The 22,649-nt window shown below is 46.4% G+C and overlaps 7 protein-coding genes across 7 annotated transcripts; 4 read left to right on the forward strand and 3 right to left on the reverse strand.

Moving 5' to 3' along the window:
- Window positions 1-2,133: 2,133 nt before the first annotated feature.
- F5147DRAFT_586920 (uncharacterized protein) lies at window positions 2,134-2,640 on the forward strand (the record flags this gene model as incomplete). The annotated part of the gene is made up of 1 exon (XM_041431955.1): window positions 2,134-2,640. A coding segment is annotated over one exon (507 nt), but the record flags the coding sequence as incomplete, so codon positions are not given.
- A 451-nt stretch (window positions 2,641-3,091) lies between these two features.
- Window positions 3,092-3,718, reverse strand: F5147DRAFT_586880 (uncharacterized protein; the record flags this gene model as incomplete). The annotated part of the gene is made up of 1 exon (XM_041431953.1): window positions 3,092-3,718. One exon carries the CDS (start codon window positions 3,716-3,718, stop codon window positions 3,092-3,094), a length of 627 nt encoding a protein of 208 aa, XP_041286081.1.
- A 571-nt stretch (window positions 3,719-4,289) lies between these two features.
- F5147DRAFT_658284 (uncharacterized protein) lies at window positions 4,290-7,592 on the reverse strand (the record flags this gene model as incomplete). The annotated part of the gene is made up of 12 exons (XM_041434415.1): window positions 4,290-4,832; window positions 4,883-4,931; window positions 5,043-5,073; window positions 5,208-5,253; window positions 5,339-5,463; window positions 5,598-5,707; window positions 5,881-6,332; window positions 6,504-6,638; window positions 6,697-6,854; window positions 6,878-6,938; window positions 6,994-7,362; window positions 7,425-7,592. 12 exons carry the CDS (start codon window positions 7,590-7,592, stop codon window positions 4,290-4,292), a joined length of 2,247 nt encoding a protein of 748 aa, XP_041286082.1.
- A 1,461-nt stretch (window positions 7,593-9,053) lies between these two features.
- Window positions 9,054-12,583, reverse strand: F5147DRAFT_748286 (uncharacterized protein; the record flags this gene model as incomplete). Its single annotated transcript, XM_041440055.1, has 13 exons — window positions 9,054-9,166; window positions 9,200-9,265; window positions 9,359-9,521; window positions 9,544-9,834; window positions 9,894-10,055; window positions 10,388-10,484; window positions 10,529-10,695; window positions 10,750-10,960; window positions 11,018-11,214; window positions 11,273-11,449; window positions 11,493-11,714; window positions 11,772-11,971; window positions 12,409-12,583. 13 exons carry the CDS (start codon window positions 12,581-12,583, stop codon window positions 9,054-9,056), a joined length of 2,241 nt encoding a protein of 746 aa, XP_041286083.1.
- Window positions 12,584-13,500: 917 nt separating this feature from the next.
- F5147DRAFT_755532 (Alpha/Beta hydrolase protein) lies at window positions 13,501-15,818 on the forward strand (the record flags this gene model as incomplete). Its single annotated transcript, XM_041440334.1, has 14 exons — window positions 13,501-13,690; window positions 13,745-13,848; window positions 13,901-13,959; window positions 14,017-14,071; window positions 14,159-14,353; window positions 14,460-14,541; window positions 14,602-14,683; window positions 14,738-14,826; window positions 14,870-14,949; window positions 15,003-15,034; window positions 15,085-15,315; window positions 15,376-15,396; window positions 15,689-15,710; window positions 15,768-15,818. 14 exons carry the CDS (start codon window positions 13,501-13,503, stop codon window positions 15,816-15,818), a joined length of 1,293 nt encoding a protein of 430 aa, XP_041286084.1.
- Window positions 15,819-16,312: 494 nt separating this feature from the next.
- On the forward strand, window positions 16,313-16,768 carry F5147DRAFT_725266 (uncharacterized protein). Its single transcript, XM_041439108.1, has one exon. The coding sequence runs from the start codon at window positions 16,350-16,352 to the stop codon at window positions 16,599-16,601; it is 252 nt and encodes an 83-aa protein (XP_041286085.1). The 5' UTR covers window positions 16,313-16,349; the 3' UTR covers window positions 16,602-16,768.
- Window positions 16,769-19,972: 3,204 nt separating this feature from the next.
- On the forward strand, window positions 19,973-22,303 carry F5147DRAFT_841062 (major facilitator superfamily domain-containing protein). The gene is made up of 12 exons (XM_041444345.1): window positions 19,973-20,260; window positions 20,316-20,504; window positions 20,557-20,650; window positions 20,700-20,813; window positions 20,865-21,180; window positions 21,231-21,238; window positions 21,298-21,330; window positions 21,386-21,510; window positions 21,572-21,660; window positions 21,714-21,803; window positions 21,853-21,919; window positions 21,972-22,303. Exons 1-12 carry the CDS (start codon window positions 20,015-20,017, stop codon window positions 22,152-22,154), a joined length of 1,554 nt encoding a protein of 517 aa, XP_041286086.1. The 5' UTR covers window positions 19,973-20,014; the 3' UTR covers window positions 22,155-22,303.
- The last annotated feature ends 346 nt before the right edge of the window (window positions 22,304-22,649 follow it).

Consider the following 22,649-nt stretch of genomic DNA (forward strand, 5'->3'; position numbering starts at 1 on the left):
AAACATACCTTGTTGTAAATATTATACCTGTCTATTGTCCTAACGAGTATATTGCTGATATTGAGGCCGCTGTGGTTGCCTTCGATCCGCATGAAATCAAGTTGCTCATTTCTCAGCTCCCACTGCAGCGGTTTGCCGGCAGGGCTCCAAATATAATGACCAGTGACTGAAAAAAATGGTTCGCCGATTATCGATGTCCATGAGTCGAATGTCATGGACACTGCACTGTCAATATGCTAATGAAATATTTTAAGACTGATGCCATAATATAAGTAGGTCAAGACTCATCGCTAGACGCTCCTTGATGTTTTCAACCACGGTCATTGCTCGAGACTTGATAGTTTCTGTTAACTTGGTGCGATGCGGAATGTCCTTTTCAGTCAGGGTGGGATGTGCATACTGTAATAAACGCCGAAACGCTGGCTTGTCAATTAATTGTATTGCCTGGTGTGATGTAAATAAATTGATGCAAATATATATATATAAATGTATGTCGTCTTCCGTCACGATAAGTTCCATGATATATTCAAGGAACCCTTCCTTGGTGAACGCAGGTGGTTTGCAAACAAGCTTGCCGTCGAGAGTTGTTTGCGATTGTGTCATGATGTTGTCTTCTCCAGGTGGGATCACACAAGAGTGCATTGTGATGCCTGCGGCCTCACAACGCTCCTTGTAGACTTGAAAATGCGACTTCTTGTGGTGGACAATATGTGTGCGAAGTGTCGAAGTACCTCCACGAAAGGTGTGCTTCTGCACTGGTTCACCAGCGGACCTTGTTTGAAAGTTATTAAACGATATATCAAAAACAATATGGACCACTTACTTGCATAGTGTACACACCCACCCATCAGGTAAACGGGTAAATATAGTCCTAACGTCCGCTGTGCGTTTGCTTTTTGAAAGCTAAATACAGGTGTTAGTCGAGACTCAAGGAAGACAATAAACGAGTACATACAGTCGAAGCGGTGCACCTGTTCTCGGATTTAGATTCATCAACTTCATCATCATCCTCTGGTTGGGGGATCAGCTCGTCAGCAGACGACTCTCCCAGATCAGGTGTAGAGGGTATGTCTTCATCTTCGGAGTCAAGAGGGGATAAGATTCACATGGCAGTTTTTTTGGGGGCTGGATGATCTGTAGCACTAGATAAAGCACATTTCCTTTGGTTAGTTGACAAAGACAGACCGCAGGCATTGTCAGCATCGCGAATACGAGCCAATGGTTTTGAGGGCCGGCCAGAGCGCCTAGATCCAGCTGCAACTGTTGCTGGGGTGCATCCAGCCTTGAGCAGAACGGAGAAGGCGTCCTTTGCGGATGTAGTGGAAGAGGATGGCTGGGCAGAAGATGCGACCTGGGGCAATGGTACTTTATCGTCAGGATCATTAAAAAAGGTAATTTCAGAAGCATCCTTGAGGGTGCCGTCAGTGTTCAGAGCACAGCAGTCTTCAGACATTGTCAGGCAAATAACTCACAGTTTTTGGTCGGCACCCCGTTTTATGCATGGCACATAGCCTAACACTACAGAGCGACAATATCCAAGGAGATCTGTTAGAGTTGAGAACCGGTGGAGGATCATGACTATCCAGGAAGCATATAGACTAGAACAAGTAGATATCTGTGATATAGGTAAACATATGTCAGAGTCTTGAGAATAAATTGATTAGTACTTACCTTCAAAAAGGCTAACAGTAGCCTGATTAACAAATAATGCAAATCTCGAAGACGGTGTTTTGATGTCGACATGGACACTGACGTCGTCGTGGTTGGTGTCGAAGTCGAGGGAATTCGAAGGTCAAGGAACGGTTCGGGAAGGTTCGGGAAAGTCGAACCAGAACCGGACCACTAGTGAAGGTCCAGAACCCAGAACCACTTTCCAGTCTGGTTCCAGCTGGTGAGGGAACCATGGACCGAACCACAGAGAACCGGACCAAAAGTCCGGTTCGAACCGTGGTTCTGGACCGGACTGCGGCAGCACTAGCTGCAACACCTGCAGCTACATCAGTCAGTACAACCGACATCAATTCTCTCACATCTATGCTTCTGTTACGAACTGTGCGAGATCTCACACGCGAGGCCACCCCTTCAACACCACTTCCAGTTTGAACTGTGACTTCTGAGTCACTCCCTGTCACATCACCTGTCACTCTGACACCCTTGACACTCAATCATTTTTTGAAGTATGCCGAGGACCATCTTGGTGTCGCATTTGCCTCAACATATGAACCCTCCCTGCGTGGCATTGGTGCAGGTCCAGATATACTTGCAGACATGGCTGACCAAGATCTTGCTCGAGTTGGGCTCAGCGCAGGTGACATTATTCAGCTGAAGAAAGGAAGTGTTACATGGTGGAACGGACCTCTTGCAAAGAATAGTTCAAAGCGTCAACGGAGCGATACAGCTGACTCAAACATTCCCGAGTACAAGAAATTCCAGTATGAGAGGAGATACCACGATGGGGGACGAGCACGCATCAGTGGAAGTCGTATGAAGCCTGATGAGCGTCCACCGAGCAAGCGCAGGGATCTTGACTATGATCTTTACTACTTTTGCGAAAATAGGCAGAGTTGGGTTATCTTTCCTCCTGGATTCACATTCGAGTCAGAGGGTGATCGTGCAGATACAGAAGATCCTTTTATTTAGAACTAGCACTATGAACTGTTAGAATAGCTAGGCAATGTACCCCAACACACGAAAATAACCTTCTGCCTTATCAGGTGTGATGCTTTGGCATGCACGTACCATACTCATCAAAGCCTTGTTATCGAAGTGTTGTCGTAAATATGCTTTGATAGCAGAAAAGGCTTGCTCAATAGGGTTGTAGTCGGGCGAATATGGAGGCAGAAACACAAGCTTGCATAAGGCTTCCTCCTCGACCAGACGACGAACCTCGTCACTGTGGTGAATGCGGCAGTTGTCTAAAACTAGCACACTACGTGGCCCTGGATATGGGTTGGTTAAAGGTAGCTATAAACAACCAGTCAACTTCCAATGTACATCATATTCAAAAGACCCTACCACATGCTCGCGCAAGAATTGTGCAAATCGTTCACTTGTCACCGGTCCCTCAATGATATCATAGGTAATAATTCCATCAAGAGTGAGTATTGGCAGGATCGAGTAGTGTTTGCCTCACACAAAGCACTTCCTTTGTATGCATCTGGTATAGACTAGTTATTACAGGACAATCGAAGTAAAATTTGACATACCTTGTTCCAATTCTTGATCTGCCATAGTGTCGAATGAGGGTTCTCTCATCTTTTGCGGCCTCGTCACCAAACATTAACATTTCAGGGTCAGGTGCAATTTCAGCAATACTATTCATAAAAATAGCACATTTTTCTTCGTTCCATTCAAGAGCATAAGCGGAGATGCATTTGCGACTGAGATGTAACCACCGAAATGTGTGGAGAAGTGTTTGCACAGACACAGACACACCGCGGCGAGAGTGCAATTCGTGTTGTAACTCGTCGAGATAGATAGTAGGTCGGTGACGAAGGATAGCAGTGATAAAAGCAAGATCATCGATGGTCAGGGTGCGACGGCAGCCTGTATTCTTGCTGTGGATGCTGCTACAAGTTGGGGAAAAGAGCCGCAAAACTTTGTATACAAGGGTCTTTTTGACTCCAAGTAGATAACAGATATGCTTGACGGAGTGCCCGCGTCGACGTAAAACAGGGATTCGAGCCTTTAAATCATCAGAAACGGTGTGCGGCGGCATTGGACAATGCAGAGTCAATGTCGCAATCAAGCGCTGCAAGTCTCTCACTCACACGCTTATGGGGTCCTTGTCCGGACATTTCTGACGTGCAAGTTTTGATTTTGTGATTCCGCATAGTTTTGATATCAGCTGTAATATCCTTGCCACACATGTAAGTGATTGACTTTTGTCGGAAATCTCAGAAATCTATTTCAACTGATTAGGATGCTTTGTAATAGTCCCAATATAACACGTGATTGGCAACTCATTGCAATAGAAGCCACAGTTTGCAAAATATATTTTAATGACACCGTAATCCTTGCATTTCCAATTCGAGCATGTTTTCAACAATTTTGTAATATAATTGTGATCTGCATTTCGCACATTATAATGGGTTTGTGTTGCAAATCCCAATTCAAGTTGTTTCCACAGCTATCAATTATAATAGGTTTTCATTGCACATTATAATTTTATTGTAATTGTTTGTGTCGCGCATTACAATGGTACATTACAATCGGTTTCACAAACAAAAAGTAGATTTTACGGTCGCTATTACAGTAATAAAGTGAATGGTAGATCTGAAAATGCACAATCATACGTTATCACCGGCTTCTCCTCCAAAAATAATGCTAGAGTCGGCATGCTTTTGGAATTCGAGGAGGATGGTAGAGCACGAAGAGCCTGTGGGGAGGTGGCTTTGGTAGAAAAAGTGCAGGTGGGGCAATGGTGAGCGCTGTGCTGATGATACACAAAATGACCACCTTATGATACCAGCCAGTGACCAGCCAGCAAGGCCTAGTTCTGCTAAATCACCATATTGAAGGGGTCGAATGACGGTGTCAAGCGCAGGAATATCGATACCCGCACCACTGTCAACAACGGCTGTTAAACTATCCTGCGTGGTAGTCACTGGTATCGGAGCAGAGTCTAGCTCCAGCCTTGTCGCTGCATTGGTTGTTGTTGCTGGTTCCAAGTCCACAACAGTGGTACCGATGTTGCTACTGGAAGCTGGTGCTGACTCCACTCCCGACGCCGCCTGCTGCTCAGGTATCGCTGATTTTGATTTTGACCACCAGAAGTTACGAGTATGCGGTATGTGCCGGGAAGAGATCACCCTCGGCATAATTTTTGAATGCTACAGGAAAACTGAGTAAACAAGCGTATGCGATACTCTTCAACACGCACCGGTAAGGTTAGAAACCGTGTTTGATTTTGAGACACTTGAGGCCATATTCTGTAGTGTCATTAGCAGTGCTATGTGGGCAATCATGGACGCGATATGGCCTCTGAATAGGTTAATGAAGCAGTCAGCAGGCAGATAGTTCCAAGAACTAGAAAGACGCACAAGACAGACTCCCCCGATAACCCTTTCCTTGCTGACGAGGGCAAAGCAAGTGCATCTGAGGCAGGTGGCCTACCCGACCGACGTGAGTGTTGCACTGATGATGCATGAGGCTGGACTTTAAATTGAGGTAAGCTCTGCAGGAGGGAGGAGGTGGAACAGGCTTACGAGTGTGATACTTCGACAGTGTGGGCGATGGTGACTCGTCCTCTTCCTGGTTACAGTCCCTGCAGATAGTTTTTGCGCACATGAGATACTGCACCACCACTACGACCAGTCGAGAACAAGTAAGTGCTTACATTGTCTCCGTTAGTTTCATCTTCGCTTTTGCTGTGCCTTTCACCAAGGTCGTCCTCGAGTTCTGACACGCTGCCACTGTCCATGTCCAGATGGTTGCTGACACTGAGATCACTTGTGGTGCTGTCTGGGAGGTGTAGGAAGCAATGGCAGAGATGGAGTTCAGAGCGCTTTAAGGATTGCGACGTCGAATGAACTTCTGTATCATGAAGAGAGGGAATGCGAATGTGCAAAGTTTAAAAGAGAAAGCAAAACACATACTGATGTTCATTGCAATGCTGACATAATCACTGCGTGCAGATTGCAAAGTGTTATTGTAATTGGAGAAAACATCAGAAGATGAGTGGAAAGCTTGTAAATTGTAATGATAACTAGAACATAAATAGAAGAAAAAAGATGTAGCTAGGAGTGATATTGTGATACTACCTATTTCTTTGAGCGGCCACGTCGAGGGGCAGATGCAGGTCCACTATCAATGTCATCCCCTTCCTGTGCCTTGGACTTTTTGGGCTGTCAACCAGCCTTAGACTTTGGCTTGACAGACTGAATATTAGTTTCTTCAATCGCAACTACCTCTGTTTCATCTCCTGGTCCATCATAAACACAAGGACTGCTGCCAGTGATCACAGCGGAGTTGCTCGATACAGTGAGAGCTGATGTCATGGTGTCAGTTGTTGAAATCATAGGATCAGGAGGTACAGGAGCCTCATCCGGATCACGTATAGTGATCGTGCCTGTAGCTTCAGTAAGGACATCAATACTAGCGCCATTTTTGTCCCCTTGGTATTCTTCATGGTCAGACATATCTTCTGAATCCCCTGCCTCTGCTGCCAATCCAAGTCGAGCGAGACACATCTCTTCTTCAAGATCTTCAGCGGAATCTCTGATATTAAGATCGTGAGAGGGGCGAGAAGTGCGTTCAAAAACGAAGTTATTGATATTCTTGATGACCCCCTTTAGGCAGGCAAGGCTTCTCCCAGTCGCAGATGAGAAGTTCTTTAAAGAACACAAAGACTGTGCCGTAGTTGATTCTCAAGGTCTTCCCCTTCCCTTCTTGAGGAAATTATTGGTCGGGTGATAGTAGAAATATGTTCTATTAGAGCGTGGGTTTGAAACCGAATCAATCAAGACGAGCCTTAGACTTAATGAATAAAGGCCTGGACTTACTGTGACGATAGCCCAAGCCACAGCCCCAGGCATTACCGCTGTGACACCCCACTTAACTGCATTGGGTGGAGCACCGCCCTGTCGTCTGCCCTGGTTAGAGAGTGATGTCCTGCCCTTGAGGCAGCAGCTCAGTGTCTGTTCATTTATTAGTACAGATTAAACATAGAAATTGAATGAACTGAATAGCACGTACCTTAGCAATAGGCTGCCAGTTACCAAATAATGTTTTGCGACTGCAGTCGATGATATTCCCTGGAAACAACATAGGTGGCAAAAGGGGGTACAACTCGCCAGCCTTGCCAGTGATGCCAAGTAGCTGGCGAATTTCGGGTTCCATATCGCGAAGTAATGCTGGGGTAAATCAAAAATTTGACCAGCTGCACTCCTCAGCTTGTTCAGCTCGGAGGCATGGCCAGCACAAAGCGCCTTCGAGAACTGTAGATAGCAGTATTAAGTAAGATAAAGCATGAAAATGAGAGATGTGCATTACCACATGTGAAAAACGGTTCATTGGCACCAGGTGGTGCAGGTGCTGAGGGAGTGTGTCGTACAATTCCACTAGAGTTGCAATCTCCTGCGAGCCTGTAGTGGCATACCGAGCAGCTGTGTTGAACGGCGGCACAGGGTTAGGAAGTGTCACTTTGAGCAGGGCTGCTGGTGGAGGGAACATGTTGATCGTGAGGCCATATCGTTTCGCGCAGATCTTTAGTTCTGCTCCGAAGGCTAAAATATCTTCGGAAACTTTGTTGTCCTGCTTGCGACGTCCCTTACTATTGGTGGAAAGTACCTTGTTCTGTTCTTCAATGGTGCGGAGTCTTTCCTTCAGGGCCTGGTTTTTGAGCTGCGCACTCTTGACCCCCTGCAGACATTGACAATGCCTCAGTTGTTAGTGCTGGTAGTATCATTTACTCTCAAACTTACCTCTTGACACTGTCTTGGTTCAACTGCATCCCGACGTCGAACGGGATTAGAAATCGACCCTTGAACAACACTGTGCATGGATGCGGTCCTCTTGTCAGACAAAGAGTCTGAAGATTCATCATATGATGAAGATTCGTTGGCATAACGATGCTGAGTTCCTCGAGACATGGTAGCAAGTGTAAGAGGAATGGACGAGATCAGTGGCAGTCAAAGTCAGAGTGATGCTCGTACCGACAGGACAATGCCAGCATATATGTGATTCAGGTAAGTGCATGCTATGGTGCTTGGTATTACTTAGATGTGGAGGAAACAGTCTAGGAAGTATTCAGAAACTTGATGCGCCACTGGTGATGTGATAACAAGAGCCAGTCTAAGTGCTTTCTAGTGAGTGTTAATATCGACTAACACCAAACATTAAATGCACATAAATTGATGCATGCTGAGTGACATTAGATGAGCAGCATGAGACTCAGATTGTGAGAAAGGACTCATACTTATGGTTAGATGATCCAGAGGGTGCTGCGTTATTACTCTCGTCTGAATCCACCAAAACCAGATTTGCCGGTGTGAGTGCGGTCAGTGATGGCACGTGTGACCTAATGAATTCCAGGTGCTGGGAGAACGAACCTGGTGATTAAGATGGGGTCGGGGGATAGTCATGTAATGAATTCTAAATGTCGGGAGAATGAGCCCGGTGAATCGTGGTTAAGGTGGGGTCGGGGGATACACCTAATGAATTCTAGGTGTTGGGAGAACGAGCCCGGTGAATAAGATGGGGTTGGGGGATACAGTGATTCCAGCCAGCGTCTTGCAAGAAAGGTGAATTCTGATAATCCAGGGCCTGTACAAGCAGTCAATCAAACCCATGAAAAGATAAACATGTCACTTACTGAGCGCTGGTCAGCCGTGACGCGGTTGTTGATTCCAGCACTGATAAGTGCCAGGAAATCCTGGGGGTTCTTTGAAGAAAACTTGACCATTAACAACGAGAATTCAGGAGGCAGTTTTCAGGGTGTATCGTTGATTGGGGGCGATAACACACATCTCTGCAGGGATGACTTCGTCGCGATCCTTAGAGCCAATTTGGATGCCAATAATGTTCGGATTCCTGCACTCGCTGTGAGAAAGTCGTCATGAATGTGATTCATAACAAAACCTACCTTCACCGTAGTATTCTTGAACTCTTAGTTACCAGTGTTGGGCACTAAGCCACGAATCTTCTTTAGCCCTGGCCAGTGGATGAGCGTGACGGAAACGCCCTTGAAAAAGCTCTTCAACTGCCTGAACTGGGGGGAATCTGCCTGGAGATCCAGCGTGCGAACATCCCTCTGCTTTAAAACAGCAAGAGCAGTGGACTGAAAGCTACCCTGTTTGAACCTGAGATTGATGTGAATGTTAATGTGTAAGAATTGAGGCAGGCTTGCTTACATGACCGCTGTCAACACATCAATGTTTACTAAAACCTGTCCATTGGTAGGGCGGACACTCCTATTAGTGGTGAGAGCGCAAAAAGACAGTGGTAGTGCCAATGAACAGACATCAAGAGTGAAGTTCAGAAGTACCATTCAGGATTAGATGATATTGTGAGATAGGACTAATATCTAGTAATTGAATGATATAATTAAATGATCAGTGCCCAGCTGCCAGGTGCATTTGCTTCATGCGCAGAAAGATGTCACTGTCTACTGTATCCATAACAAGAAAGTCACCAACTGTAGTGGGATCGGGAGCGAGAGCAACTCCTCAAATGATCGATTCTGCTAATATAAACTCACTAGCCATTTCCCTCTGTCTAACACGCCAACACTTCAGGTGTTTGTCCTTCTGGAGATGCCTTCCGACTGGTGCATCATATGGGCGTATGAGGGCAATGGGATAGGGTATGTTGTTAATGTCACATGTGAAGAGGAATAAGAGTCACGCAAAAAAAACACCAGTTGTGGTATTGACGATGACACAGTTGTATCGGGGAAGATTGTGGAAGCTCGGGCTGCAACGAAGATAGTCCGTGGTCTGGCAGAAGTCAACCAGTGACTCATAGTTGACCTTGAGGAATCGAAACTCTGTTATCTTCTCAGGATGAGTCATGTGTGAGTGCTGATGTTTGAATCGGACTTACATTGTCAAACGGTAACATATTCACATGCTGTGTAACAGCAGGCAAAGCGTTTAAAAATGTGTTGAGCTTCCTGCAGAAATGCCTAAAAGAAGGATTGTCGACATGTTGTTCCTTGATTGTCTCAAGTGACTTTTTCGGTTGCTTCGATCCGAATCTGATGTGGAAGTTGGATGGAATGTTAGTATCAGGGTCGGTCTCGTCTTCGGCCATCTGAGTGTTGTATGCATCTAGTTCATCCACTCGACTGCGGATGAACTCAGAAACAAGAGACCAGTGGTCTGCACGTAAAATCTGCATGTAGGCTATTAGATAAAACTAGAACTCGTGAAATCAAAAATCAAACAACATACCTGTGGTGCAACATCTTTGAAATTAGTCTGATATTGATATGATGCCTTGAGGGGACCGTGACACTTTTCATTCGGCATAGTGTTGTAATTGCGAGTCGCTCCCTTGGCCATGATGTCATCAAACAAGTGGGCAACTAGATGCTTCTTCAGGAAGGACCAGTTCTTATCGGGTCATACAGCTTCAGACTTCTTAATATATTTCTAAGTAATTCATTTGAAAGGGAAAGCGCTAGAAAGTCCAACATAACTTACATCCATTAGCTCTGAGAATTCTTGAAGGGCTTCTCATCCTGCGGCAATGGTCTTTGTGGTATGTACCTCGAGCACAGCATACCGGTCTACCTCGAGGTATGCACGAATGCACCAAAGGAGAAGGTAGGCAAGTTTACTTTTACCAGCATTCGGCAGAACAGCATGAGCTGCAAATGCGAGTAACTGATTCAACGACATGTAACTCTATTAGTAAAAGACAGCAGCTCGTCTAAATCACTTACCTTGAAAATAACCTCGTATTTACTTCCATCGGTGAATGTTATGGCCATCACGGCATCAAAATGAATTAAGTTCCACCAGCGTGGCAGTGCATCAAAACTATATCTAAGTGAGACGAAAGCAAAACTCGATGTAAAGCTTACTTCTCATCAACTTGTGCAACTTTGTCACGTCCCAAAAGGCCAATAAGTAGTTGTAGTTCAGACCACATGTGGTCTTTGAAGAAACCGAGAATGTTGACATGCAAGCGGTCATGAGATAGTGCGCGGTGCACATCAGTAGTCTTGTGATTCATGTCATGAAATGCATTCTAAAGTCAGTTAAGTGAGACAATTTAAATAAATCAACTAAAACACTATCATACATCAACATCACGAACGGCCTGGCTCTTAAGTATCGCCTCCCTCCTTCCTTTGCAATGCTCTGCCCTTGCCTCGATTAAAAGGGTGCTTGTCGCTTGGCCTGTGCGAAGAGGGTAGTTGTGCGGCATGATGGAAGATAATTTGTCCTCAGGAATTAGACAGATCGGGCATGGAAAGTTGCTCATAACGCCATGAGTGAGTGACATTATAGCCCTTGAACATGAAGCTTTAGTGATATGACATATAAATGAAGTTATAATGAAAACTTACTGTTCCTCATAGTCTGCGGACAGTATCAAAACAAGCGTGTAAAAGAGCCTCGCAATGTTGTCCCAGCAATTCGCCCATCGACCACTTGTCAAAGGCAGTACAATTGATGCAAGTACCTTCTTGAAGGCCGTGTGCCACACAGCTGCTCTAAAATTAGCAAATCGTGGTGTACCTTTGTGCTTTGGGTCATCTTTGATCTATAAAGTGAGAGTTAATTCTCAATATAAACATGTAAGAAACAGTCTCGAAACTTACCAGTGGGAGCCATCCAACTCGTCCCCCACCCAACCCTTTTCTGTTTCTGATGGCGACGGGAAGGTTTGCTAAGTGAGCGATTACAGGATAGCCCTTCTCGCGCCCGAATGACGACAACTTCGCCTTGTCGGCATATAAGATGAATGCTAATGGTTTCGCATCTGGAGGCATTTGAGACTACATGATAGTATAGCCTCAATAGTATATCACAATACAACACAGTAATACGCACCTGGCATTCCCAGAACGCATCCGCAGTCCACAGTTCATCGATGAACCGAACGAATGAGTCTCCATCAAATTTCGATAATCGCTGAGCATCGAAAACACAATGAGGGCCGATGATAGGATGTCGAAGAAGATCTACTGCCCATTCCCAAAGGGGGCGAAAGTGTACAGTGTATTCCATGTCTTTGTCACCAAGCGGTACCGTAAGAGTGTCCTGTTCGAACTGAATGGATTAGATCCCATGCAACAGTAACACAGAGACATTACTTACTGGCGTCAGGCGATGCGATGCTGCTTCCCACATATTCTGAACATCCGCATAATTAGCAAGGGTGAAGTCTTCGGTCCATGCTGCAGTCGAACCATTCGGATGAGCCAGCATCGTTTGTTCATGGGTGAGCGCAGCCTCGTGCGCCAACTCTGCAACCTCAAAGTCGAGTTGACACCTGAATGGGAGCCAAGGCTGGCATTCTGGGCGGGGTGGCTCATAATGGTGGTGTCGTGTGAAGTCGGAGAAAGCTTCAACACATGTTGTGATCCTCGCATGCGGGTGAAATTCCATGCGGATATCATCGATAGTGTGTCCAGGGGCATCCTCAGGCTCGGAATGATCTAATAAAAACAGTTGAGACTCAGCACACTGTATAATGACTGGCTGACGCAGCGACTTACCTGAAGACATGTCAATATCAGCATTATGATGATTATGGCCGTTGTCGTGATCATAGTCGTAGTCCTGCCAGGCTTGCCCTATTGCATGCCATAGATTGATCTAAGATGTCCAAGTCAAAATATAAATAAAACTCACCATCATCATGCGCAGCTTGTACGGTCAGGGCTGGCACAACAGCTGTGAAATTTGATATTATGTTAGTAGAATCATACTATTAGTGAATCAACCCACAGACCTTGAATTGACATGGCCGTGATCGAGGCCCATTGCTCTGCATCTTCTTCTGAGTCTCTCGTGCGTTGCTCACAGGCTCTTCGGTGACTATCAAAGCCTTTGGGCTTGAAACTGCATCCACAGGTATCACAAATTTGCTGTCTTTCATCCAGAATATATTGTAGATTTGCAGACATGCTGCGTTGGTGCTCTGTGTGATGCTGACAGGATTATGAAGTGTTATACAGCTAGTAGAGTACTTACAGTGATGATAGACGTCGGTGGCAGAAGGTGGCGTTGACATGCGATTGCAATGCATAAATCAAAGCCTGTGGACTTGAAAGCTTGACACGTGACGATGACAAGTCACATTACAATCTAGATTGTGTTTGCGCCCTGTTTGATCATGATCATGCTTACAAATTGTAAAGTTTATATCAATCTTATCATAATCGTAGGTACATTTGCAATGCATTGAGCTGCGATGCAATCAGGTCACGTGTATTGCAATATTCAATTTAAATCTTATGTCAATCGTTAGTCATTGCAATGCAGGTGGGAAATTTCCGACATTGCCGAGCCTGCCGAGGGTACCCAGACACTTGCAATACTAAGGCCGGTCAGAATCCCGACATTGTACATGCGCCATCACTTCACCTAATTGACAGATGGATCTGCCACCGAGCAATGCGGGAAAAGCAACGGATACATTCGCACTGCGTCTGCAACTCGTGAAAATTTTGAGAAACGAACAACCAGCAGTGACTCGGAGCACTCGCACGTTGAACACAGCAACTCATGCATGGGTTGCCCGATGTCCCAACTTGACTCGTCTTGAAGGCTTCACCAAGGACCGTGAGTAGTATCACACATGTGCTAATCACGATTAATCAGCCAAATTGATCCGACCCGGGCTACGAATAGCTGCCAGTGCGCGACCGAAGAACACATGGTGCCGCCATGATCATCACTCGATATGCATGTGTACTCAATGATTTAATTGTCCGTTCCCACCAGTACAGAAATACCCATATCTTAAATAAAAGCCCCATGCACGATACCAGACGACTCCCTATTTCCCCCTCACAAACTCAAGTTCGCTTGTTTGACGGTGATGCGTCTTCTCGCCATATATGCAGCTCTGCTCGCAGTGGTCGCCGCTAGTGCTCATAAGATGACCAAGCGCGAGATTGGCGAATACCAACTGGAGGCAGCAAAGCGTTGGCAAACTAGCGGCTCTCAAAGTCGGAGCGTGAAGCGCAGTGGTGTCCAGAATATCACATTCACGAATCCAAAGGCCTCAGGTGAATAACGTGTTACAAGTAGACATCTAATAAGTCTGATCTATTTTCGTCTAGAATTTTATGTCGATGGCACATCCCTTCCTCTAGTCGACTTCGACGTCGGTCCTAGCTGGGCAGGTCTTTTACCTATCAGCAACAGCCCTAACGAGACTCGTCAGGCGAGTACACGGGTAGCCTATGCACACCATTTGCTGAAGTTAAGGACATCAGCTCTATTTCTGGTTGTTTCCTCCCGGCCCCGAAGGGAGTCTTGATGATCTAATCTTTTGGTGCGTCATCAGAAGTGCTGTGATGTTCGTTGCTGACCATACATCTTATATCTGAAGGACAAACGGTGGCCCTGGTTGCTCCTCCCTCGAAGGTTTGCTGCAAGAGAATGGGGTAAGCCTCCTTGTTGACGACAAGACTCATTATAGCTGAAATGTTTGAAGCCTTTCAGTTGGTCTTGGGGTCAGGCAAAACCGACAGGTGAATCAACAGAGCTGGACCAACCTATCCTCCGTCCTTTGGGTGGAGCAACCCGTTGGAACGGGATTTTCTCAAGGCATCCCAGACGCACAGAACGAGGATGATGTTGCTACTCAAGTCGTCGGCTTCTTGCAGCAGTTCCTTGAGGTCTTTTCGGAGCTCAAAGGCAAAAAGCTGTATTTAACGGGTGAAAGTGTAAGTTCTCAGAGAGTCCGGTAAACGTTGTATTGACTGCGTTCAGTACGCTGGAACATACGTGCCTTGTGAGTCAAATGTCGCTTTCTTTGAACGTGACTTAGAGACCAATGAAGATATTGCTAACTATATCTACGAGAACCCCACTCAATTAGACCTCTCGTTGCAGGGAATATGGATCAGTGATCGTAAGTAACATTTTGACTTGCTCTGTCTCTTCCCAAGTGCTTATACACGAAACTCCTCAGCTTCGATATCGTGGGATGTGGTGCAAGAGGAGATCCCTGCAGTGGACTTCGTGAACAAATACGCCGGTCTCTTTTCTTTCAAGTCCGTTCATTTCACTCGGATCTAGTTGCAGGTCACTGACCGATTGATATTTAGTCAAACGTACATGGACTACCTCAACGAGAAGGCCGCGACGTGCAATTACACTGGCTACATGGATCAGTACGTCACATACCCTCCAACAGGTCCTCTTCCTCTACCTGGAGGACTCTATCGAGTTTGCCGAAGGCTGCGATGTCTGGGATGACATTTTCTATAATGCATTGATTATCAACCCTGCTTTCGATATCTATCGCATCTGGGATACTGTGAGTCGAAGAGGATTTTAATGAGTACTATATTGACTTCTTCTCCATGCAAGTATCCGATTCTATGGGATGTCTTAGGTTTCCCGTAGGCTATTCAATCATTGACTGAATGCAACCCGGCTGACGAAGACTTAGAGGGTCATTCCCACAGACGCAGTCTCCGATCTACTTTAACCGAATAGACGTCAAGGAAGCTATCCACGCGCCTGTCGAGACACAGTGGTCGGAATGTTCCAATATCAATGTCTTTCCCAACGGAGACAGCAGCTTGCCTCCTGCCTTCACTGTGTTACCGAATGTTATAGAGAAGAACCAGCGGACCGTCATTGTGCACGGTCTCGCCGACTTCATTCTCATTGCTGATGGGTATGACTTCACTTTCGACTCTAATCTTCGTGTATTCTGACGCACGGTTCCATAATTTAGAACTAGAATTGCCATTCAAAAGTAAGTGCGTTCTTGAGTGTGACTGTATCACTTTCATTGATAGGATTCATCTGTAGCATGACCTGTGCGTGACTTGTAATGTTTGACGCTACGAATCACTCATTATATTCTAAGGGAATGGTTTGCAAGGATTCCAGACGCCTATCGCTAACGACAGCTTCATTGTCGATGGCGTGGGTGCCTATGGCACCACACACTCGGAGCGGGGACTCACATATTACGAAGTAGCCTTGAGTGGACACATGTGAGTTCGCTGCAATTCACAGGGTCTCGTTTCTGATGTCTTCCGTAGGATTCCACAGTTTGCGCCAGTGGTGAGTTGACAATGCTGGTGTGCACATACGTCCTAATGCAGGAACCAATGATTTCAGGCCGCCTTCCAGATTATGCAGTACTTGATGGGCTTTAGGGACACGCCTTAGATAGATATTTGCTTCGTTTCCATATCATGAAATATCGCAGGCAGCGCCGAGTTGGACGTGCCACCATCATGCCGGCCCTGAATCAAAGTCTGCGTCTTGTCGAAGAACTCACGCTGGCGTCGCCCTAGTCCTTGTAATTGGTATCACCTTGGTGTTTATGTGTACATTCGTGGAACAATTCCTGCCGCATCAAGACGCGACTGCATTCATTGAAGGGTTCCAGGCAACGATCTCGAAGGTTTCTGTAGTTGGGAAGGACATGCAGGACCTGCCAGCAGACCGTAAGCGCGTATGACATCCGATTCCATAGCCTATGCCATACAATTCTCATGAAACTGTCCTTACAGGCAAGATACATCATCCATTGAACGAAAACGGACGCAAAACTTCCAAGACGGGCGACGGCAAGGCAAGAAGTATGCATTGATACTGCCCAAGACTGTTCTTTAGTCTGTCATGGTTTTCCCAGCGCGTCACTCCGCATCAGTGAGTAGTATACGTACGATTTCACCAGAACGATTCCTTTCGGTCATGCCACAAGTTACAAGTTACAAGGACATCTGCGTCGCTCTTGGGCAAGTTCGCCGCGATCGGGTGCGCATCCAAAATGGAATCCCTCTGTCTGCTCTCGGCCCATGTCTTCATTTACTGGGTGGTTCTGCGCTTCGAAACAGCCCCTTCGCACCATTTGTGCTTTTACACCGCATTATCGCATCAAATCTGTACATTGGCGGATTCTTCGGTGAGTTGGATGCGGGCGCAACGCAAGAAGAGAATCCATAGGATAATTCCACCTACAAAAGTGGGGGTTATGTCCTCTGCGCTGCTCCGCATCGGGAGAGGTTGAACTAGCCTCCTTGGCTATGACACTCAAGTCTATAATTGTTGGGTATATATATCGGATGTCTATCACAATATTAATATGAATGAATATTCGGTTGTAAAGAAAACCTGGGACATCATCGAGGTTCTGCCTTCCAATGGGCCTGTTCACAATTTTATAAAATGTGACTAGTACTATAGTACTGGTCGAACATGTCCTTGGCTTGGTGTGTGTTTAACGTTGTTAGGATCAGAAGGTTTGCATCACGTGACGGATATGTCTTGGACGCGTCGAATAACTTTCATTCAACGGTTTGTGTATCTGCGTCTATACGTGCGATATATATACCGTTACTAAAGTCGTACCCGAATGCAAGGCTCAGAACAATCAACGCCTTGTCTCTTGACGTGTGCTTCACGCGGTGGAAATATTGATCTCTCTCGAGTCATCATAGCAGCTCTTCAAGCTTCAGTGACGCCAACAGCACGTACGGTTAGTGTATGACGCCTCCTACTTACCTTCAAAGCAACTCCATGGTGGTCAATTCAGTCTGTAATCGATAATGTTAACTGCGGCCCCATCACGCTGTCGTACTATATACACACTCAGCCCTTCAGCCCTTCGTGCGCTCTCTCTTCTTTTCTATCATACTCACAGTGCTTAGTTTCCATCACTACGTTAATCCGGATTCTTGAGCAAGGTATGTGGCTTGCAACTCAGACTCGTTGTTACATGGTATCCAACTGACACTCATGTTTTCGCCGCTAGCCTTTCATCTTGAACGCCCGACGACCCACGGTGGTTCTTGTTCTTTGAGCTAGGCTTGATACTCTCTATTCGTGAGGCAACTAATTTGCCTTGATTTTCACTGCCATCAAGAGTGAGTCCTCACCAGACGCCACAGGTATGTGTTGTTTTCACCACCTTCTTACCTGTCTCCTAAGTGACCTCGAAACACGCCCAGGTTTTGAGGGAAACGTCTAGCGTGCACCAAGGTCCACGATTTAAAGACGCCGTGAACATGCAAGAGAATCATACAATTCGGTTGCTGACCTTCACAGACGTTGCTCGCGGCGTGAACAGCACAGTGTATAGGACCTGGGACCTGGGACCTGACCCTCTTTTCTTGACCACATTTGCCGAGGTTCTCAGCTGCTTGACTTCTCTCTACCATGCTGGCCTCAGTATCTCTCTAGTCGGTTGCACCGGCCCGCACCATGACTTAGGCAACCCGACCCACGTCAGCTCAGTACTCCCATAACTTTAGTAAGCTCGGGCGTGAGATAATGAGGTAAATCTTCTGGCCCGCCGCTGACATCGCGCCGTCTTCAGGGGGTGGTATTCAGGTCGGGACCTAGTGGTGGCTTGGGACCTGGGGCACGAGGCCCAGTGGTTTAGCCAATCCGGTTGCAGTGTCAACATTCCATCCCGTTCGCCCTTCAGTACTCAGTGCCCGCCGGGTCTGGGCGTGGTATCGCCATGAATAAGTCTGCTTCCCCGGCGACAAGAGGTTCAAAGAGCCGAAGTCATCTGCACGAGTAAGCTCGCCTCGGTTTGACAAAAACACTGCCCAGTATCGACAAATGCTGCATCCTGGACAAGAGAAGAAAAGATTAATGCGATCCACTGGTAGGTTCTAGGAAAAGGTGAGTACCTCCATATACTGATGTTCCTGGTTGTCCTCGAGACTGTTAGTATGATCTCGAGATACCATACAGTGCCGTTGGGTGAGCTCGTTATACACTATCATCACATGGAGTCCCAACGAGTCGGATCTAGCATGCGACAGTTTTTCCTTTGCTGTTCATATGATGACTGGAATAAATATGGTTGTACTCCCTGCAAAAACGGGAGTGTAGATACTTGTTGATCATTGTTTTCACTAAATCCCTCTCGGAGGTTGAAAAGTTGACAGGCGCTTTTATTGGACGACAGAGAGGTACCCTACCATGGGTTTGGTGTGTAGTGGGAGTGCCGCCTCCACGAGGGGAATCGTCTCTGTTCAATGCTGGACTCTAGCAAGTGCCCCGGGTTTGGGTTCAGCAGGGTGGAGACAGTAGAAGTGCACCATTTTGGCCTGGACAGAGTAGTCTGATGAAGAATCCGCGGCGTGCGCGGCGAGCTGCCACTAGTACTGGCCTATACCTCCATTTACTGATGTTCCTGGTTGTCCTCAAGATACCATACAGTGCCGTTGTGTGAGCTCGTCATCTACTGTCATCGCATGGAGTCTCACTGAGTTGGATGTAGCACACGACAGTTTTTCCTCTGATTTTTATACGATTACTGGAACAAATATGTTATACTCCCTGCAACAATTGAAGTGTGGGCACGTGTTTATCATTGTTTTCCCCAAATCCCACTCGGAGGTTAAAAAGTTGACAGGCGCTTTGATTGAAGGACAGGAGGCACCCTACCATGGGTTTGATGTGTAGCGGGGAATTAGTGGGAGCGCTGCCTCCATGAGTCTGTTCAATACTGGACGCTAACAAGTGCCCGGGGTTCGGATGGAGGCAGTAGAAGTGCATCCGTTTCAGAGTAGCCTGATGAAGGACCCACAGCGTGCGCGGCGAGGTGCTACTAGTATCGGTCTAGTCACTCTTATGCTAGTCTCGATAGAGTACGCACTGAAAGGCAAGAACGTTCGCTTCTATGTACTAGAACCTGAACTTAATCCGAGACATCGCTGATTTCTGAAGTCTAAGTATAGTTGTGAGTTCCGCCGGTCTCGGAAGCGCCAGATGTCTCTGGAAATTTTGAACGGTTTGGGTGTTCCGAGTCTGAAGAAATTATAATTAAACGAGACGGCAATGTCTGTATATGGTAATAAATCACCTGTCGCGGAGTTTGAAGCCACCGACGGCGTCCACCGAGCGCAGCGGTCAGAAGAGTTCCATTGAACGCCTATTTATTTATAAAGTATGAAATTCATGGACTAGTTTGGCTGTGTTGTCTTCAGTTCCGAACTTGTATGTAACGACTTTCTTTCTTCGTCTGTAAAGGTTTGCATAGCACAATGCACCTGTGGTGACAAGCGAGAAAGGTCTACGAGGACAGTGCACAAGAGGCGCGATGGTAAGCTCATCATTGCCACAATGTCATTGAAAACAGCTGAGCTAACTGCGTATAGTTTGCTCCTGACAGGACCACGATGACAGCCGGCGTTATGACGAAATCGTACAATTAGCTTGAGTAATGGAGCGGGGATCAGCTTAATATCCTGATCCGATTACCGCGCCTGTCATCAAAGTATAATTTTACAGCACTGTGTAATACCTGCTCAGTCACCCACTACCTATTTAATCAACAGTATGTTCCGGAACACGTCTTATCTCCCCCCCGTCCAAGCTCTTCTCATCTACAGCGCTGGTCAATGTCGGCCTCTCCAGGCTCTCCTCCACGAACGGTATATATTGAGAACTCCAATACTCGCGTACCAAATCGAGATGATGTAGGCGAACCTCATCTTTCTCAGCTCCACAGCGCCTCCGCGGTTACAGACGACAACCTCGAGGAAAAAATTCCGGATTACCTTCAACAGTTAGAGGATGAATGGCAAGACGACCCCGTCAACCCCAGAAATTGGTCTCAGGCAAGAAAATGGACAGCCACTGCAATCGTCGGTTCTTTCATCAGAATTGGATATCTAATCACGAGGCCTAATTTTGGCTCAGCTTGCACTCTACACTTTTGTGACTCCATTAGCAAGTTCCATCATGGCACCCGGATTGCCAGATGTGGCCATAAAATATGGTATAACCGATCCAACAATCACAGCGTTGACTCTCAGCATCTTTGTTCTGTCACTGGCCATCGGTCCTTTATTTGCCGCACCCTTGTCTGAAGTATATGGTCGTGTGTGGGTGCGTCTTTCTCTTTAAGACCGGTGGAACAGTTTGCCTGAATCAGTTCAAGGTCCTCCACTTATCGAACCTCTCCTTCCTCGTGTTTAATCTTGGCTGTGCTTTCGCACCCAACACTTCAGCTTTCCTCGCCTTTCGGTTTCTAGGTACGTTATGGAACCACTACTATTACGAGTTCACTTAGTCTTTGCAAAGCTGGTTTTGCGGGGAGTGCACCCATCGCATGTGGCGGAGGTGTCGTTAGCGACCTCTTCTCCGAACGCGAACGTGCCTCCGCTATGGCGCTATGCTATTCCGGACCCTTAATAGGTGCGTTTCACTGTCTGCCATCTTGACGCAAGTTCATACTCATTTCGTTAGGCCCTGTTGTCGGGCCCGTCATAGGAGGCTTCATCGCAGAGTCGCTCGGCATAGAATATGATTTCTATGTCGTCGCCGCGATCTGCGGTGTTGCAGCAGTGATCGGCATTGCTTTTTTAAGAGAATCCTATGCACCAGTCATCAGGCTTCGTCGTGACAAAATAGCTACGGATCTTGAAAAGGTTCCTGAAGGACATCCTACCCTCACCGCACTCCAGATGAATAAATGGGTTTACTTGTGGATCAACCTCAAACGACCCGTCATACTTTTGACGCGGAGTTTTCTATGCTTCATCCTCAGCTTATACGTTGCTCTGTAAGTTTTATTCTAGTATATCACGCAGCTAACTGATACCATCTGTTCAGGATTTATGGTGAGTGCTTTGCATCCTATATCGAGTTATGCTGAATGTGGGCTGAAATCATCTGTCAGGCATCTACTACTTGATGTTTTCCACGTTCCCAAGTAAGATCATATTGGCCCAGTAACACGGGAACGAACATTAAAAACTTGCGTTTAGCCCTCTTTTCGGAAGTATACCACTTCAATGTCGGAATCGGAGGTCTGACATACATTGGACTTGGCGTTGGATTCGTAAGCGCCGCCATCTTCGGTGCCAAACTTTCCGACAAGATATACATTCACGTACGTTAAGACTGCCTTTACTTCTGCCGCATTGATTGAAGTGTATCTTATCATGATGTAGTTGGCTGCAAAAAATGGAGGAGTTGGTACGCCGGAGATGCGCATACCCGCTCTGATATTTGGTTCGTTGTTCGCCCCAGTGGGACTATTGTGAGATATGCATACACTCTACTTTTGTTGTTCCAACTCTAACCTACGTTTAGTTGGTATGGCTGGTCTGCACAAGCCCAAATCAACTTTATTATGCCCATCATCGGTACCGCCATCTTTTCGTTTGGACTAATGACAACTTTGTGGGTGTACCTCGTATCAGACCACCATTCGCAGCTAATCTCTTTGAAGCCTTCCTGTTCAATTATACCTCGTAGATACGTTTACATATGCTGCAAGTGCAACTGCAGCAGCTTCTGTAAGTTGCGCCTACCCTAAACCTTGTCGGCACCCTCTAAACATATCATCAGACGTTACGTTCACTATTTGGCTTCGCATTCCCTCTCTTTGGACAGCAAATGTTCGCAGCACTCGATTATGGGCCAGGCAACTCCCTTCTTGCAGGTCTTGCCATCGTCATCGGTATACCATTCCCCATCTGGATATATTACGCTGGCGAACGTATGCGTGCAAATAGCTCTCTTGCTCGTTGATTTTTCTCTCTTCCTCTGATGTAATTGTATGACCAGGATGAGATAGCCTATTGTTCGGCCCAAAAGGGACATTGCGCATAAAGTAGGATTAAACAAGTTATTGTATGATTTATATTTGGTTGCTGATGTGATATGTAGCTGGGCGTCAAGGTTGCCTGTGAGATATTGAATCTAGCAGCTCCGTGAGAATTTAATTGTTGAATGAGCAGGCCCCATGATGCAGGGTTCTCAGCCAATACCGGCACACTGGATCAGCAGCACAATTAATGGAATAAATCGATCAGCATTCATAATTAATTTTCAATGCGACGGAACTATATATAATAGGACAAGATCAGTGTTGTGTCTTCCATTTGACTGTCCGAGCAACCTGCAAGCAGTTAGCGTTGATCTCTCAAATTAGAGCTTCAAAAGTTCCTCCAGGTGAGTCGTAGGTGCCCTGTTACTGTTCCGACGTAGATCGGCTCCCAAAAGCTTCCGCAAACAAGGTACGTG

The sequence above is a fragment of the Suillus discolor genome (assembly GCF_016758755.1).
Source record: "Suillus discolor strain FC423 chromosome Unknown F5147scaffold_107, whole genome shotgun sequence".
In the NCBI taxonomy this organism is placed as follows: domain Eukaryota; kingdom Fungi; phylum Basidiomycota; class Agaricomycetes; order Boletales; family Suillaceae; genus Suillus; species Suillus discolor.